General features: G+C 43.4%; 1 protein-coding gene across 1 annotated transcript in view; it reads left to right on the plus strand.

Moving 5' to 3' along the window:
* Nucleotides 1-19,448, plus strand: part of LOC138246270 (pleckstrin homology domain-containing family A member 7-like) — a 236,784-nt gene that overhangs the window by 95,911 nt on the left and 121,425 nt on the right. The window contains exons 4-5 of the mRNA XM_069200700.1: nucleotides 14,328-14,400; nucleotides 16,561-16,661. Coding sequence (XP_069056801.1) covers nucleotides 14,328-14,400; nucleotides 16,561-16,661 — 174 coding nt within the window. The remainder of the gene's footprint in view (nucleotides 1-14,327; nucleotides 14,401-16,560; nucleotides 16,662-19,448) is intronic.

The raw sequence follows: 19,448 nt of genomic DNA on the forward strand, positions 1-19,448 counted from the left end.
CAAGAGTGAGCTGAAGTGGCTTAATGTATTGAAGAGGCCGGGGATGTCTTGAGGATTTTGCTGCCTCAGTATTCCGTACTTGCACATTTGATTGCAGCAGCCTCATGTTTAGGAGGAGGGCTTTGTGCACCAGCACCTTTCTGTTTACAAATTAAGCACTGTACATATGGCACCAGAAATTGTACTAATGCGCTTAAACAATGACTTCATGGCATTGAATATGAAACAGTTAAAAGTTCGGGAAAGCAACTCTGCTTTCCCGAGCAGAAATAAACACAGTTACGAAACTGATTAGTAAATATTGCTGGCAGACAGAGGCCCAGCGAAACTGCATGCCATGGGGCATAACACATGCCCTTGCAGCTCTAATGGTGCAGGGGCCCCTCCAACCATTTAGAGATTTTCTCAACCATTCTGGGGCCCCCATTGAGCCCACAACCAATGAATATTTGTCTGGTCTGGGAGACTCCGGTGCCCCATATCGCATTCTGCGGGGGCGTCATTTTGCGTTACACCACTGCGGGGGAAAAAGTATTCTTTGTCTATCCAGCAGAGTGAAGGTCTGGGTCTGATTTTTAGGTCTCATTTACAGACAGCTCAGGTTGTCTGTTTTCAAAAGATGTATTGTGTGCATTGTTAACACATAGAATGGGCTTTTGGTAAAACTATTGCTTATCACTTGTTGTTTTTTTTGTCAATCTCATTTGACAAAAAAATGTTTAGTGCTTGTTCTCCAGCTTGAGTTTGTCCCTCCCCTAGAGTATAGCTTCTTTACCATCCATTTGATTGGAGGACTTCTATCTTTCCACAGCCCACGCCAGGGAACTATTGTTTTTAATTTTTCCGTTAGCACGCCATGGGATTGCGTATGTTTTCGTGCTATCTTCACATCATGCTGCTTCCCCTCATATCCCTGCCACTCATGTTCCCTGTGTTTCTCCCTCAAGCTGGTCCATGGCTTTCCCACTCCACTACTCACTTCAGCTTTGCTTTTTTCTATCTCCCAGCACCTCTGTTGCTTCCTAAGTCCTTCCTCCCTGTTACTCTTTGCTACTCAATGTTGAGTCCAAACCTCTCCGCTCCTCTTTTGGATTCCCAACCCTCCCCATTTCTTTTTTTTTTTTTTTTTTTTTAGAGGTCTCAGCAGCTGCAATTTATTTCCCAGCCACTCGGTTTTCTATCATGCTATTTTGTACACTTTTTATATTTTTTAATTTGCTGCTCCATGATGGATTTCCACCACCTTGGAACAGTAAACTAAAAATAAACAAGCATTGGCAAGGCCAGTAGGTCTCATCTTTGGGAAATTGTGGCTTTGTCAATAGTTTTAACCATGCTGCACAGCACAGCTAAATAACAAACAAACAAAAAAAAACCTTTGATGAGGCTGTCCATGTCATTTTGTAGGTGTACACACCATGCATGCTCGTGCCGACAAAACAACGCAGATGCTTTTTTCTGCTTAGCTGCCAATCCAAGCTGGATTCGTAACTAAGACAAAAAAGCCCAAATCTTTTTTTTTTTTTTTAACTTGGTGGGGCATTCTACGCAACACGAGGGGAGGATAAACAACACAGGGAGCTGGGTGAGACAGAAGCAACACGAAAGGCAAAAGTGGGGTGAAAGTAAGCAACAGGTGAGAGAGCAGTATGGCGTGCGTGTGTGAAGGGCAGGTGGGTGAGCAGGCAAAAGGAGAGTACGGGATGGGAAGTAGAAGCAATGTGTGAGAGAGGATTATACGGGTGGGTGGAGCAGCATGGGGAGTTTGAGGAGGAGAAGCAGCAGGCAAGAGAGCAATGTGGAGCAGGCGAGTAGAAGACCACTGGTGAGAAAACAACGGGGCAAATACATGAGGGTGAGCACAACGTTGGGAGGAGACAGCTGCAAAAAACATGTACTCTTATCAAGTGCTTAACGGAAAAGAAAAAAGTAGGTCTTGAAATGCAAGCAGTGGAAGCAGAGAAGTCCGCCAATCAAAAGGGACGGTAAAGAGATAGTGCTGCATGGGAGTGACAAACACAAACTTGACAAGCAGGGGCACGAATTAGAAGCAGTAAATGAGTGACATGCAAGCCAACCACTTTTAATCAATGTGAAGGCTTCAAGCTCCTGTATGTAATTGGTAAGCCCACGGTATGTCTCACGATAGATAACACGTGCTGTCTAAAAGCCAAGATCTGAAAAGAATGGCCTCCACGGTGTCATGATGCATTCGTGCTGATGTGTGACACACATGCACGTTCACACTTCATCATCGCTGTGGCTGGCCATTCTTTTTTTTTTTTTTTTACATCTGTGATTTTCTGATACTGGTCAGACAGCGTCAGAAACTATCATTTTTTTCTTTTGACAATGCTGTTCAGCATCAGCAACAAATACTGACAAAGTCAAAAGGTCAGCTAAGGAGAAACCTATTGGCTTGGCCCATACTTCCTTACAGGCATTTAAATAGGGTAGTTGGAGCTTACGTATTTCAGATGACTACGGGACATCTTACCTCTGAGGATGTAATGCAATGTCATGGCAACTATCGATATCAAGGGCTCGTCCTTTCAATGGCCGATCTGACGGTCAGAAGCATTATCTATTCTTCGCTGTGATAAAAAAAAATTCCACCCCTATATATTAGCCAATAGTTTTGACTATTTTCGCTGCTGATCAGACCAGAGAGCATACATATCTATCCTTACTAACATGATTATCTGATCAGAATACATGTTGGTAATAAATGCCTGTGCTGTACGGAACAGCCACTGCAGTTATTGCATTATCCGGTATCACTGCAAACGTCAAATCTCAGCTGATAATAACAAATAAAAATATATCTGTGAGCAGCTGTGGACAGTCGGAACGCAGTAGTATTTCCGACTCAGGAAATAATATCCTCCTTTGAGAAGGACATTTTTAGTAACCAAATGACACTATGCTATATAGTGAAGAAGGTGACATAATTGCTTTGAATAATGAATGTTTAAGTGAACTAGTGCACAGTGCCAGGTTACATCTGAGACAGTTTTAAGAGTGACTACAAAAAGAATGACGAAAGGCCGAGTGAGATCAGGAACATTTAGTGGTGAGGAAGTAATGACTTTTCTGAAATGGCGGAATGGACAGAACTTCTTGCAGAGAAGTTAATTCACAAGTCTCAAAGCCCAACTAAGAATCTTTAGAAATGCTTATGGCAGCATAGCAGCATAGGGAGTTCACCCGGAGAGCCTGGCAGCACAAGGAAAGCAAAGTGTGGCTTGGAATACAGTTATACATAAGTACACTAGAACTGGGAGTACCTGTCTTGGCATCAACATTTTCCACAAAGAACAGTACAACGAAATACACTGTTATATCTGTAATGGGGTAATATGTTTCCCCCCTTGCATCCTAGGCTCTGAAATAATGCGCAGGGCACTGCAGAGAGGAATCACTCTAACATCACAATTGTCTTAGGAGTAGAAAACCATTTAGCAGACCCATTAAGCTGCAACATGATAGAGACTTACAAATGAGAATTAAACTGAGTCACTTTTACAGCATCCATTTGAGGACATCCTCATTCTTCACTCCTCATCTCCACTTCTCATCACTGCTTCTCATCCCTTCTTCTCATCCATCATCCCTACCTCTCATCCCTCATCCCTGCTTCTCTTCTATCATCCCGACTTTGCATCCATCATCCCTACTTCTGATCCATCATATGTCATCCCTACTTCGCATCCATACTTCTCATCTCTCATCCCTACTTCTCATCCATCATACATCATCCCTACTTCTCTTCCATCATCCCTGCTTCTCATCCATAACACATCATCCCCAGTTCACTTCCATCATCCCTGCTTCTCATCCATCATCCCTACTCCTCATCCATCATCCCTACTCGTCATCCATCATCCCTGCGTCTCTTTCATCATCCCTACTCCTCATCCCTGCTTATCATCTCTACTTCTCTTCCATCATCCTTTCTTCTCTTCCATCATCCCTACGTCTGATCCATCATCCTTACTTCCCTTCCATCATCCCCTCTTCTCATCCATCTTCCATCATTCCTACTTCTCATGCCTCGTCCATCATCCCTACTCCTCATCCATCATCCCTACTCCTCATGCCTCATCCCTCAGTCATACCAACACATTTTCAGTTTTGTGAAACACACATTCACACTGGTTGGGAACAGCCAATCAGAGTTATGAGAGAGAGCTGAATTATATTTCAATGAAACATAGCCTTCTCATTGCACATGGTGGGTGAAGAGGGAGGAGAGGAAATGCAACTGTGTGCTTGTTTCCATTGAATTCAAGGCTGCACAATATTTCATTTTATTTAACAAAGTGTTTTTCTGTTTACAGAGGCCTCTACAGAAAGCTCTTCTGGTTAGGGAAATACAAGGAGCCCACAGCTTGGGCCATACATCAGCTCTTGGTGAAAGGGTAATCTACAGTTTAACTAAAAATCTTTCTGGTTTCAGTTTCATGTGTAGAAAGAAAATGTTTAAAATCAACTCTGGTGACAGTGCAATCCAATTCATCCAAACCTTTTCTGGTTTCATTTTGTATTTGTAAGCAATAAAATGTTTCAATCTGGAGCTGCTTTTATCTCTGAGAGCTGTTGTTTTTTTCTTTTCTGAAACCAGAAAGATTTTCAATGAACCATGTAACCCTTTCTCCAAGAGGTGATTTATGGCCCAAGTTGTGGGCTCCTTGTATTTCCCAAACCAGCAGAGCTTTCTGCAGAGGCCTCTGTAAACAGAAAAACACTTACTTAAATAAAATGAAATGCTGTACAGCTTTGAATTCACTGGAAAAAAAACCACAGTTGCATTTCCTCTCCCCTGTCTTCACCAAGCACATGCTGTGAGAAGGTTGTTTTTGAGTGAAATAGAATGCAGGCCTCTCTCATAACTCTGATTGGCCGTTGCCAGCCAATCAGTGTGAGGTGTGTTTCACAAAACTGAAAATTTGTTGGTATGACTGAGGGATGAGGAATGAGGAGTATGGATGATGGCTGAGGCATGAGAAGTAGGGATGATGGAAGATGGATGAGAAGTAGGGATGAGAAGCAGGGATGAGGGATGAGAAGCAGGGATGATGGAAGAGAAGTAGGGATGAGAAGCAGGAATGAGGGATGAAAAGCAAGGATGATGGGTGAGAAGAAGGGATGATGTATGATGGATGAGAAGTAGGGATGCAGGATGAGAAGCAGGGATGATGGATGAGGCGCAGGGATGATATAATAGAAGCAGGGATGATGAATGAGAAGTAGGGATGGTGTCTGATGGATGAGAAGCAGGGACGATAGATGAGGTGTAGGGATGATGTATGATAGATGAGAAGTAGGGATGATGTCTGAGAAGTAGGGATGATGTATGATTGATGAGAAGTAGGGATGATGGATGAGAAGCAGGGATGATGGATGAGAAGCAGGGATGAGAAGTAGGGGAGCTTGGATGAGAAGTAGGGATGATGGATGAGAAGTAAGGATTCCAGTTGAGAAGTAGGGATGATGTATGATGGATGAGAAGTAGGGACGATGGAGGAGAAGTAGGGATGATGGAAGAGAAGCAGGGATGATCGATGAGAAGTAGGGATGATGTATGATGAATGAGAAGTAGGGATGATGGATGAGAAGCATGGAAGAGAAGTAGGAATGGTGAGTGAGGAATGAGGATGGATGCCCTACACTTTAAAATTTTTGGGCAGGTATGATGCACCAGATATAGATTGCTCACGGGTCTGAAAATTCTGCCAAAGCTATGCATTAAGGTGCCCACAGAAATCGTCACTAGGGAACGCCCTATAAATAACCTGGTGCAAGATATTTGTGCAATCTTCTCCTCCTATCCCCCTAGTATGACTTACACAGAAAACACAGTCATTCAAGCTGACAATGATTCCATGAACATGGGCAGGTGAAGCATGGTTGTCAAATATAATAATGTAAAAGTAATTTGGCCCACACAAGAAGGTACAAATAAATGGCAAACTGCTTACTTTGAAGCAAAAGAACAATTACATATGTAAATACGCATTCACTAGTACCGTGAGGACCGCACATTTGACAAATGTGCAGAGGGCTGAGAGAGGCCAGAATGGCAATGACTAGATACAGAGTGCAAGCCTTTAAGGAACGGCCTGTGAGAGTGACACATGAAGCATGACCAGATACAATGAAGACTGTCTCAATATGAATCTATCTTATGCCCCATTATAGTTTACCTAAGTGTACAAATGGTGTCTAGAAGAGCTCAGCATAACTGTTTGCTTTTCACGATCCCCTTTATCAAGACTAAACATAGGGAACATATTAAGGGCCAGATGTACTACCATACTGGTCACGAAAAGTGGTCAGAAACTGTGCAGTGACATTTTACGACCAGTGTTTAATTTTCCAAAGCCACCAATGCTCTATAAGGTTGCTTCGTAAAATCACCTGACCCAGGGGGCTCGCAGAATGAACTACCTAATGGATAATAATAAGGCAGGGCGCAACTCGTGAAGCCCTGTGATTGGCTACAACCACAGTGAGGGTGGCTTACAAGGGACCGCAGACTACTACCCCCTGTATTTTCATTCCTTAAAGGAAACCCCACCTTTTTTTTTTAAGCAGCCCGTATTCCTTAAAGGATCTAGTGCGGCATTAAACAACATAAGTTTTCCGTTTGGGGAAACATCAGGGGAAACAGGCATTGCTTCCCAGGACCACTGCCTGCTCTCCCTGAGGCTGACAACGTGATTCCCAAGCGAGTGTCCATCTGTTTGTGTGAAACAATAAACATAGCATTTCAAGTAAGGGGGCTGTGCAGGAGGGAGTGCAGAGGCAGGAATGTGTGTGTAAGCTCGGGGCCTGAGAGGGCTGATAAGTACTTTCACGGCTGCAGAGTGTTTGATAGTGTGACCATGATTACAGCTCTGCTCTGTGTCAGTCTGTGTGTTTGTGTCACTTTAGAATGAGAAGCAGGAGATAGTACAAGTGCCCCCAGCACTCTCTCCTCTCCAGCTTTCCATTGTGGGCTCTGGATGAGATTTCCGCTCTCAGAACATGAGTTTGCGGCTAATAATATCAGCAGCCATTGACGCCTGCCTTGTTAAGCTTGTGGTAAGTCACAAACAGTCCCGTCTGCCCCCGCCCGCAACCTGCGCCACTTGAGCAGTCCCCTGTTCAACGCCAAGGTTGTGCCTCTCTCTGTGGTGCGGTGTCTCTTCTGGGGGTGGATTTTGACGAAGGGGACGCAGCTATATGTGCTGCAACCTTGTCCATTGTGAACGTCACAAAATGTTTGTGTTGATCAAGAGACCTACTCTATAAATTGTCAATTGCATTTCTGATAACAAATGGGAGTTTTAATGCATAATTTTCCAACTTTCATGGACAGTTACACGCACAAGTAGGAGAAAAGGCACACTCACATACTCACAGACATTTGCATGTACCCAACTTCCAGTGCACACCGACGGGCACCTTCTTTGCCCAGAATGCTCCTTGGAATTAATATTGAAGGTTGGAGGAAATAGGTGCCTCATACAGTCACACACCCCAAGAATAAACTTTTGATTAGCCATATCTTGGGGTACATTTGCATATCTGTGGCTTATGCTACGCACACCTGGGCATCTTTGGTGCAGAGCCATTACTGTGGACCTGGGCAGCCCTTCTGGTTTACAGATCACATGTGGGCACTCACCTCATAGTCTCAAAAGGATGAGCAGCCATTTATACACAGCTTGCATGTCCAACAAAACACATAATCCAGCCCCTTCCGTGAATAGCATGCTACTTTACACAAATAGTGGTAACCTTAGGGAAGTAGAGATCATACATAGTGTTGCAGTTCTTGTTCGACAAGGGGACAAGTTCCTATTCACTCCTTGTGTGTGTATGCACTGCTGGGCACCTTTGGTGCAGAGAATGCAACTTTGGACTAACGGGACAGCCCTAGACACACAGATGTCCCACATGGCACATATTCCTTATTCTGAGAGGGAGGAGCTCCAATTTGCCCGCATTTTGGGGTTCTCATCTCCGGGTGAGGAGAAGGTGCAAATTAGTGTGGTCATTTCTGACCCCCGTCAGCCTTCCTTTTTTCCTGTTTAGCAAGTTTTAATGCATTCTTTTAATGACGACAGAGGATGTGGATTTTATTGACGTCAGTACCTTCCTTACATTCACGTGGGTTCATGCAGCCAACTAAAATGTAGGTTTTGGACTTGTGCAGGAAGTGGAAGACCAACTAGCAGGGTCAGATTGGCAAATCGGGCAGTCAGGCAGTGCCTGAAGCCCAATTACCGAGGCCAGTTTTGGGCTGGTTTCCCAAGATTGCAATACCCGTATGCAGACTTATTTGAGCCTTCTTACTGTGCTTCTGCAGAAACCCACAGACCTCAATTGCCCTGGGCGCCTGCTTTTTGGGCCAGTCCATTGTCTTGCACAGATTGACAATGAGCCAGCCCAGGCGGACACCCCATGTGGTGCGTCTCTTCGCAGAAGCTGCTATTAATATCAGCACAGTTTGTACGCACTTTGTAGGTAGAGGGCATAGGCTGTGATGTGGCCAAATGTGAAGCTACAGCCCTATATTCATGCCTTTGATTTAACAGAAAAAAATCACGGATCCATTTCTCAAGAATGAGTTTTTACATTCATGTTTTCCTCAGCCATGCATTTGCAAAGGGTATTTGCTATTCACAGAGGTACTATGGTAGGTTTTTTCATGCAACACGACTCTTGCATAGTGCGTATTGTGAATGGAGTCATCACTAGTTGACCCATGTGAGTTCAAGTTGTGGGTGTTCATGAACTGGCCCGATTGAGAGCGCTGGGATTTGAGGCTGAAGGCAATGAGAAGCATCACACAGTGCCAGTCAGTGGATCACATAGGTGTTAATATAACATGTTCATCCAATCCTTAATCTCTCTGCAGAGCACACAGAGTGGTGGTTGCACATGTAGCAATTGTAAATACAATCCTAGGGTAAAGTGTGTGAAGAAAGTACACCGTGCTCACAATATTGGGGTACCACAGAAAAAGTAAATGCAGTGCTGTATAGATAAGTTGGTGTGTTGTGTGTGTGGGAGGGGTAGTGAAGTGGAAGAGATAAAATGGAGTAGATGCAAGAGAGAAAAGCCAGTGCTGACGAGTAGAGATATTGTGAGAAATGCATATAGATAATTTCAGAAGGACATGAGGAGAAAAACTGTTTATGGGTCTAAAAGAGTGGGAAATGCAGAGGAGAGTGGTGTGAAGGGGAGAATGGCAGTGACTGAAGCAGAAGTGGATCATCCTTGAGGGTGGAGGGTCCCCCAATTTTTGGCAGACAAGAAGAGTGTCTGTTAAGCTGAGCAAAGGGTAGTCTAACAGAAAGTCTTTATGTTCAAGTCTGGCCTCCAGGCGCTGTATGTGTGCTCAATGCGTATGCGCCTGGGTGTCTCAGCTCACCTTTGCTGGGGTGAAGATGTCGCAGTCCTGTGGGCATGACCTCCTCAGTCCGGCAAAGTGCCTCGAGGTCCTGCCCCTCATGACGAGGTTAGGACCGACCTGCACGCTTATGTTCTAAGCCCGGAAGTGCCAGGGCTGATTGTCGATGACACCTTGTCAAAGGGTAGGGTGGGGTCTGCAGTCTCACTGACCCCATCCCACTCTGTGACGATCAAGGGACTACCACCTCCTCTCATTGGCTGACCGCAGTCCTCCAAGAACCTCAAAGGCTTGCCACCTCAGGTCAGGGCCACAACCAGTAAGTTGTTGTTTAATGTTTAGTGCATGCATGTGTGAATGTATGAATGTATTTGTATTTGTGAGTGCATGTTGTGATTGCATGTTTGTTTGCAAATAGTAGGTGTACATGTGCACACTTGTGAATGTATGGGAGTGTGAGTGAATGTGCATTTAAATGGGTGAGTGTTTGTGTGGCCCACCCACCCCCTCCTGGTCTAATTACCACTGCTTTGAAGACTCCTACCTCTTGATCAGATCATAGTAATGTTGAAACATTTCTTTTCACAAAATCGTAGTTACACAGTTATACGATATTGCTAATAAGCATCAGCTGATTTTGTGTTACATGTCTACATGTAATAAAGGAAACCCACGGAGAGGGACCCAAATACCTGCAACGTGGAACACAGCGTAAAGCACAGGATTTAAATTTACATGTTCCAAATCCTTAATTACATTTATGGTACACCTCTTAGTAAAAATTCTGAGTTATGCTTCTTTCATCATGCCGCCTTTAGAGACCCCTCCACCTTTTTCACTGCACATTCAGTATTGTCCTTGCTCAATTGTTGAGGCCCTCTCTGTTCTACTACTTCTAGCAGGAGCAGGAAACAAATATTATATCACAGAAAACTATGACGCCAACAGAAAACAGCCCAGTACCTGCATGTGTGCAATTCAGAGGCTGTTGTTGAGGAAGACATGAGAGGCTACAGCACCTAATGCCCTCAATTCTCAGTGTGCAGATGCTACTGACCTATAGAAAACGATTCTGTATTTACCAGAGGTGCTGACAGATCAAGGCTAGACAAGCATTAACAAGCATTAATTGTACTGGTATAGAAGACATCCCAAGTAAGAAGAGAAACATAGGCGTTCAAGGGTGATGGGTAGCACATGACCCCAGTTACTGTGGAAGAGCTTAACCTCCACCTGTCCAAAAGTGCACACACTTTATTCTCTTACTGCTTTAAATTACATGAAACCAGTTCAGCTTGAAAGCACATATTCAGAGCCCTGCAGTGCACTCCTGTTTCTCACAGCATAGGTGCACACCGAAAACTGAAAAGTCTCATGGTGTTTAGATAGTAGGTATTATGATTAGCAACAAAATGGTACCTATTGAAATATCCTTCAAAGGATGAAATGCTAAATGGACCATGGCAGGATCCAAACGTTTATTCTGCTGTTTGCTTCAAATCTCTTCCACAGACACTTTAACTGAACCAGTGATTTATTTAACCACCTGTGCCAAGTCTCTTTCTGTTTTACTAAAGGGTTAGTCTTGCACTTTGCAGCTAAGTGTGTCTCCATGGATGGAGTGTGTTTTAGTGCTGGCTGCACCTTGGCCCTTGCTTCAGATCAGGCATTGGTGCTAAAGAAGATCCAGAAGGGGACAGTGCCAGTCCCACTCTTGGCCACTATTGGTTGCCTCAATTGGTATTAGTCTCTGTGGACGGACAAGTAGAAGGCCGAGAAGACGTCAGCTGCTTAATCTCACAACCACTTGCACGAGGACAGAGAGGGTGAAGTTCTCCATCACTGCTGCATTTGTGGGTGAACAGAAGGTGTATCATCCCATTAAGTGAAGGTTCCTGTTAAGGCCTGGATTCAACATTTCTAAAATAGTATTGAGTGAGATGAGGTAAATCATACTATCTATGGTCCTCACATAAAGAGCAGTGGGGAAGTGTAGGTCGTCCTTATTACAGACATATATTTGTGTCTGTTTTCTGTACATGGGAGCATGTTTCTGACCCAAACTAAGATCAGAAATGCTCAATTTAAATCTGAAGAAAGTCTTGATGTGGCAATGTTTGCCTTTTGTGAAGCAATCAAAGACATTCTAATTGTGTTCTTTATTTGGCTTCTCTTTGGGCGCACCTTCTTCAGGTCACTAAAGACATGAATGAGGTAGAGCCTTTGCTTGTTTGCTATAAAGGTACTGCAGGATCTTCCAATAACTTGTTTCTTAATGCACAAACCATTTTTTTTGTTCAACACCAAGAGTAGCCTCCTGATACTAACAAATAGTGCCTCTCAAAAGTTTGCGAGCCTCAAATGGTCACGATCCATGTATCTGCACCCCTATTCTTTTGTCATATGCCTGCGCCTATTTCTGGTCCCAATCTGAGCATTCCAACTAGCCCATAAATGTCCTCCAGGTAGTCCCGTAACACACAAGCCCCATGTGTAAGTGAAGGACTTGGGTGCTGTGCAGGATTGCCTACCCATCTGCAGTATGTATTCTGTGCTTAGCATACGCATGGCAGCCCTCTGAATGTAGTCCAAACTGCCCAAGAAGTATGTTTAACAGAAAGAATCAAATATGCTACAAAAAGCAACAAAAATAATCAATGCGTATAGTACATGAAGCTATTGTGCTGTAATGTGTCATTAATATGAAGGAATTGCTAATGCACAGAAACAGCTGTATTCTTTGAAAGGGTTGTCACATAGGCACAAATGATAACCAAACTTGGATCAGAATCTAATTGGGTAAGTATGATAAGTGTTTTGTACTTTCCTATGCTGACTGCTATGGATAGTGTCAAAAGTATTTTTCAACAACAGTGAGATTCACTTGTATATTAAGGGAAAACATATTGTCTCTGCATTTTATTAGCATTTAGGATTCAGGTTTTAATTTTTCTTAAAAACGTAATTCTTCTTAAATCCGCTTTTGGGTAATGTGTAGAAAGAACAAATGCAAAACTGTGAAAATTAAAATAAAAGTTGTACCTGAATCGTACCGGCCTCTAGAAAAGTCTTAAACTAACCGACATGTTTTTCGTTGCTGGGTCTGAAAAAATAAGTGTTTGCAGGCATTCAGGAAACAATGTGGTCAGAAAAAAATATGCATTGGCGCATGAAATCCAAAAATACAAGAAAAAGAGTTTGGAAACTTGTGCAGCTGTGTTCAGGCGGGTGATTTGCAAATGTCCAGCGATCCTTTGCCAGAAGATGCTTCATAGTGTTTTAAGCTCATAGTAAAAATACTATTCTGTTAGAGCATTTAACGTGAGTTAATACTACCCAACATAAGAAAATTGACAAGGAGAACAGGTGGAGTTATATGAGGCCAAAAGACTAAAAAGATTTTTTGGGGGAGCGATTAAAAAAATAGGGAGAATGGATGAACAATCCTTAGTCACAATCCACGACGAAGCTTTTTTAAAGACAGTTTGAGACATTTTGGTTATGCAGAATACCTCCCTCGTTAATGTCTGTAATGTTCAGCCATGTGTGCTAGGAATCCAGCCATCACACAGCAAAAACGGTTATGTGGAGAGTTGGCCCCTTGGAGTTTAGTCAAACAAGACATTCCTGCCTGTCTCCCCAGGAACATGTGTTTGTAGTTAGATGTGGAATGGGAGCTCTGTTCCAACAGAGCTTAAACCATAACTTTGTTCATTATCTGGACCTTTGATGAACTCAGCCTTGTACATTTTGAGCATGTTATTCTCTTCCTTGGCTGGTTGGGAAAACTAGGCGCATCATCCACGACTGGCTAAAGTTGTGCATTGTGACCGGTCCATTGCTCTCTTCTTCAGCTTCTTTGAAAACTTTTGCATTTTTCTATGAAACAAGAATATTTTTCCAACATATTTGTACATTTTCCACTGAGAGAGGCTTATGTGTGTTAAGATTCAAGAGCAAATAGGTAATATGCCCGGTTCGAAACTATACAAAACATTTTGTGTATTTTTTCAGATAGTTGCCTTATTTATGCATGTTTTTTTTATTTATTGAGTGCCGTCAGTGCTAAATTCGAAATGATAAAATTTCAAGAAGGCAAGTCCCACCCATCTAGAGTGACGCCCAAAAGTTTCCAAACAGAAACCACTGGTTCTATGGCCTACTGATTTGGAATACATTTGAAGAAGCCACTGATTTCCTCGAGTTAGAGCATCACATCCAATCATGCTTCCTTTCTACCCTGATACGTCATCTTACTTATAAATTGTACACGAGGAGTAGAGATGTCAGAATATATGGAAAATAACAAACATAGATGAGCTGCTCAAAAGGAATACACAATAGCTTGACGTTTCTACTCCTGCAATGGCAACAAGATGGTTTGGGTTGTAAAGTGTGTGATCAAAGATATGGCTAGACAGTAAGAGAAGCCTCAGTACCTTCAGGAAAATGAAGTCGTGCTTAAAGTTTGATTAGTGTAACATGCACAGAATGCCGTTATCATATCTGGGTGCTGTACTGGATTGTAGTTTACGTAGTTGGAATTAAACTTTATGTAGTTTGCTCACTTGCCTATTGTGTCAAGCAATTGAATGGGCATTAAGCAACAGTTAGGCCTCTAGGTCTGTTAGCTAACAACTCCACATGCCTTTTCCTTGTGTTAACTTCAGAAAAAAGTAGTGATAAGAGCCTGTTTTTCCACAACCTTCAATATCGATAATACCATGACACTTGTATCAAGGAAGGACAGTGAAAGAATGAGAGAAGGTACTTCTTACATGTATTTAATCGTTTATTCCTACGAATGAGTGTGTGCGAAATCATAATGCTCTAATGACAAATCGACCATCCCTTGAAGTGCAAAACAGAGGTAGCTTCAGGCCTCACTACATCATCTTGAACATGTTTCTTAATTTTATTTTAGGATAGCGCCGGCCTGCGTCTTTGGAAGAGGAGATGGTTTGTGCTGTCAGATTTCTGCCTATTTTATTATCGGGGTAAGCTTTCTCTGGCCTCTCTTTCAATTTTCCCACACGCCTCAAGCCAACTCCTTGGGAAGGGATGTGTTGTATGCATTGTTGGTATTCAAGAATGCTGCTTCCACCATCAGACCAATGTATGTTCCTAGGTATGGGGGTGAGGAGAGAAGGAGCCATAAAGTCAGAGGTTAGAAGAGAAGATGTATGAGGGGAACTTTTGGCTTCTTAAAAATCCAGGTTAGTCTTCTGCTAGTACTCTAGAGATGGGTAATCCACATCCCATTTTCAAAGACAAAATATTAAGTATCGAAATAGACTTTTAATAAGCAAACATTTTATCTTGTTTAAAATAGCCAGCTAAAATATATAAATGAAACACCATTGAATGCATTTGACTGAGAAATCCACCTCAGTAATTTGGCCATGAGGTTCCCTTTGAAGTTGAGGGCATCACAACCGGCTTGGGTTTCAGAAATGATTTTGACTTTGCCGCCAAGAGCTTCATAGTAAAAACACACTTTGCTGCCAATGTCAAGCTGTTGTTTGATGTTGATTATGCCCAAAGCTCATCCTACCAGAGATAAACTTTCTTCTTCTACCCTCCTGAGTAATGTGCTAATCACCGGAAATTGCACAGTGGACATTTAGAGATCAGACCATGCATTCACAAAGCATTACTGCATTGACCCTCATTTAAAAACAGACCCTTTTGAGAGCCAGTCTTCCCTCCGCAACCTTTCTGATGCCCTGATTTCACACCATTTGCTCCCAATTCTCTTGGTTGAACCTACTTTGGAGTTGAGAGATGCATTTTCTTCTGTATTCTGTTCTTCGTGAATATCAAACACAAAATGTTGTTAATGGTGTAGAAGGAAACGTTAATTCGTTTTTTTAACCATTGTTCTTATTCATGACAAAGCCTAAATGCCCATTTCCTGCTGCTTTTAATTTTTGAGAAGGAACTAAAGTGCTGCCTCCAGCTAAACGTGTTTTATTGAAATTCCCTTTGCTATTTTCAGATATATTTTGTCAACTTTATGAAAAAAGATATACCCATACAGTAAAATAGCAGAAAGGCTGTGCAAACTGTTCACCCCAAATGAAGGGTGGATAGATATCCCCAAGTGAAGGATGGATAGATATCTGGCAAGAATTAATACACAGAGAAACTGACCTTTTGTTTGGGGAAAATATTTCCTCCCCGAAGAGAAGCACGTGGGATGTGTAGTTTGTCTTCTCTGCAGTACGCCTATGTAAATTCGGAGTGCTAGATGTTGAGTTTCTCTCTAGGAAGGCATATGTAACTCTTAACAAAATAAATGTACATATTAAAAGGGGCGATACTTAGGACACAGCTCAGGTTATGTCTCGGTGCATAAAGGCAGAGGAGCACATTTACTCATAATTACCTAGAGTCACATACCTGTGGAGCAAGCCACCCGTTTCTACTGATAGTGCCCCCCATTTGTCCCGCCATGGTCACTCATTTGTACAGACTCCATCACTCATTTATACTAATGTTATGTGTTTTGACAGTTATAAAAGTTTCTTCAGCCAATGTAACTGTATTTATCTTGTCACTCATTTGCCTTGACTTGGCCACCCATTTTACCTGCAGAATCACTTGTTTGTCCCCGGGGTCTTGCTTCTTTGTACCCACAATTTCACTTATTTGTGCCAAGGGTGGTACCTGTTTGTACCTGTAATTTCCCTTATTTCTGCTCTTACTCCTTTGTACCTATAACTTCCCTCGTTTGTACCAACGTGGTCATCTAGTTGTATCTACCATGCAATGTGCTTGTATAAAGAGTGCCAATCATTTGTACCCAGTATCTGTCATTCATAATCACAGTGTCACTTATTTGTGTTGACCAGTTAGACCAACAATGTCACTCATTTTTACACTGTTTCTTATTTGTAACTCTAGTGTAAATCGTTGACACTTGTTTACCCTTCCTGCATTGGTTAGCGAGGTGTACCGCCATCACATGCCAGATTGCCGCCTAGGGTTGCCAGGGACAAGCGTGTGTTAGATGAGATTTGCGTGTGGGACGAGTCTAATAACATCCACTTGCATCCCATTCAATATCACTGGCCATCTTATTTCTACCAGTCACCAGCTTTTTTCCACCAAATGACTGGCATACATGGTTCTTTTTTCTGCTTTTCCCTCTGCAGACAGCCGTGAGGAGACGGTCCTTGGCAGCATCCTGTTACCCAGCTATGAGATCTTACCAGCAGGTCCCAGAGAAGCCAAGAACCGTAAATTCACCTTCAAGGTAGGCCTCCAGTGCTCAGGAGTGTTTCATCTTGGCCTGTTGGGAAGATGGATAAAGATGTGTGTGATTAATATGCCATGCCGGTGGCCCCCCCTCCGTGGTCTGAATGACATTTGTCTCTGTTACTTCATCCTTCCTGGCACTTTCCTTTTGTCCTATTTCCTGTTGTCCACATTCTGCCTCTATATGGTTGCCTCTGACTCTCTTAATTGTTTTTGCGTATGGTGTAGCAGTATATCAATCCTTTTTTACAAATTGGTGTAGTGGTATTTTTTCAAGAAGAGTTGTGATTAGGTGTAGAAGTGACAATCCCCAGCATATTTACTTGTTCCATGTCCAGGCTGAAAGCTTTTGCCTGGCTGTCAAGAGACTGAGAGGTGTCCTGTAATGGCAGATGTTCTCCAGCAGTAGGTGCTGCTATGGGTGCTGCTTGGCTACCTGCCACACTCCTCTTTCTTGTAAAGGACCCCTTCTTCTCATTCAGAATAATTGGTGCAAAACGTTCTTAGGTAATTGTCATGTGGTCCTATAGGCTCACAACCTACCAGGGAATTTCTTCCTCTTCATGTCTTTTTGAGGAAGTTGGAATATTCCTCAACAATGACTCTTTTCTAGACCTCCCATCACCTCTGATAGTTTGGGATGTCTGGGAAAGAGTCACTGTCACAGTGTGGGGAAGTTAAAAATGTTGCTCCAGGCCATTTACTTTCTCTGAAAGTCTAGTACTGGGTTGGAGTAAATTACTAGCAAGATTACCTCACATGCTATGGAAGGGTGGTAAGGTAGGAATGGAGTCAGTTACATGTCTGCCAAAGCCATCTTGCGTGCAGAAGCTTGCATTGACACTGTCTACGGTGTACTGTGAGAAAATGTAAAAAGACAAAGTGATTGGGTTTGTTAATGAATGTTCTCTTTTTTCCCCCATTCTTTCTATGTCTGAATATTTTGTTCATCTTGATATCTGTTGCTTTTTCAGTAGTGTAATGACAATTGTGGTCTGGGCCAAAACTCTTGGCTCTAAATTCATAAGAAAGCAAATATTATAAACACGCTAGAAAAAGGAGTGGATTACCAGGGGTGATTGAGTGATAGTGTTTTTTCATAGTTTTATCTACCCTTATTGCACAGTGTGGCGTTAAGGTGCTCTATCCAGTCACACTGGCTACAGTGCCTGTCCCCTCAGCTATCCTTCCTCAGCTCTGTTGCCCCCGATATAAAATATGGCCTAACGCGGTCTCTTCCCTGCACACTGAATGGAGAGCCTAGACTCTCTGGATCTATCCTCTAACATTTACTGCAGAACCCGGACTCTGCGGTCTGTCGCTCATAGTCTGACTGCAGAGTGTGGCCTCTTTGGTCTCTCTCCAGTACTCTGTAAGTGCAGTTTCTGATTTCTTTGGTCTCTCCCAGGTGCACTGGATACTGAGTCTGATCTCTTTGTTCGCTCTCTTTTAAGCTGGTTGCAGAGCCTGTTCTCTGGTCTCTCCTCTGTACGCTGGTTGCAGAGTCAGACCTCTTTGGTCTCTCCCCAGTGTCAGAATACGAAGTAAGCAAAGAAGGCACCGGCCTATGGGCCCCACCCCTTCTAGGGGCCCCGTGACAATGGATCATAATATTGATTTGATCTTGAAAGAAAATTACAATCAAGCTTTCTTAAATTGTTTACAAAAGATAGAAAAAACGAATCAACTGAAAGAATTGAAAACTTTACATGAAAGACTCTATAGAGAAAATACTGTATCAATGTATTGTACCCATTAACAACTTAAAGTGCATAAATCATAGACATAACAGCTTGTCTCTTAAAAGCTCATCTTCTGTCAGATGTCAGTTTGTAAAAAACATTTGGTGCAAACTACGTACATGTAATGTTTAGTTTTGTGTAAAAATATTGGTTTATTAAAATTGTTGGTTGGTAACATTAAAAATGTATAGGGAGATAGTGTGCGGGGGGAATTTTTATTGCCTAAGGGCCTCCACAGGGTTTAATCCGGCACTGTCTCTCGCCCGTGGTTGCAGAGCCTGTTCTCTTTGGTCCCTTCCCTGTACACTGGCTGCAGAGCCTGTCCTCTTTGGTCCCTTCCCTGTACACTGGCTGCAGAGCCTGTCCTCTTTGGTCCCTCCCCTCTTTGGTCCCTCCCCTGTACACTTGCTGCAGAGCCTGTCCTCTTTGGTCCCTCCCCTCTTTGGTCCCTCCCCTGTACACTGGCTGCAGAGCCTGTCCTCTTTGGTCCCTCCCCTGTACAGCCTGTCCTCTTTGGTCCCTCCCCCGTACGCTGGTTGGAGAGCCTGTTCTCTTTGGTCCCTCCCCTGTACGCTGGCTGCAGAGCCTGCCCTCTTTGGTCCCTCCCCTGTACCCTGGTTGCAGAGCCTGTTCTCTTTGGTCCCTCCCCAGTACGCTGGCTGCAGAGCCTGTTCTCTTTGGTCCTCCCATGTACACTGGTGCAAAGCCTGTCAGACCTCTTTGGTCCCTCCCCCGTACGCTGGTTGGAGAGCCTGTTCTCTTTGGTCCCTCCCCTGTACGCTGGTTGCAGAGCCTGTTCTCCTTGGTCCCTTCCCTGTACGCTGGTTGCAGAGCCTGTTCTCCTTGGTCCCTTCCCTGTACGCTGGTTGCAGAGCCTGTTCTCCTTGGTCCCTCCCCTGTACACTGGCTGCAGAGCCTGCCCTCTTTGGTCCCTCCCCTGTACGCTGGTTGCAGAGCCTGTTCTCTTTGGTCCCTCCCCAGTACGCTGGCTGCAGAGCCTGTTCTCTTTGGTCCTCCCATGTACACTGGTGCAAAGCCTGTCA

Source organism: Pleurodeles waltl, chromosome 7, assembly GCF_031143425.1.
Source record: "Pleurodeles waltl isolate 20211129_DDA chromosome 7, aPleWal1.hap1.20221129, whole genome shotgun sequence".
Lineage (NCBI taxonomy): Eukaryota > Metazoa > Chordata > Amphibia > Caudata > Salamandridae > Pleurodeles > Pleurodeles waltl.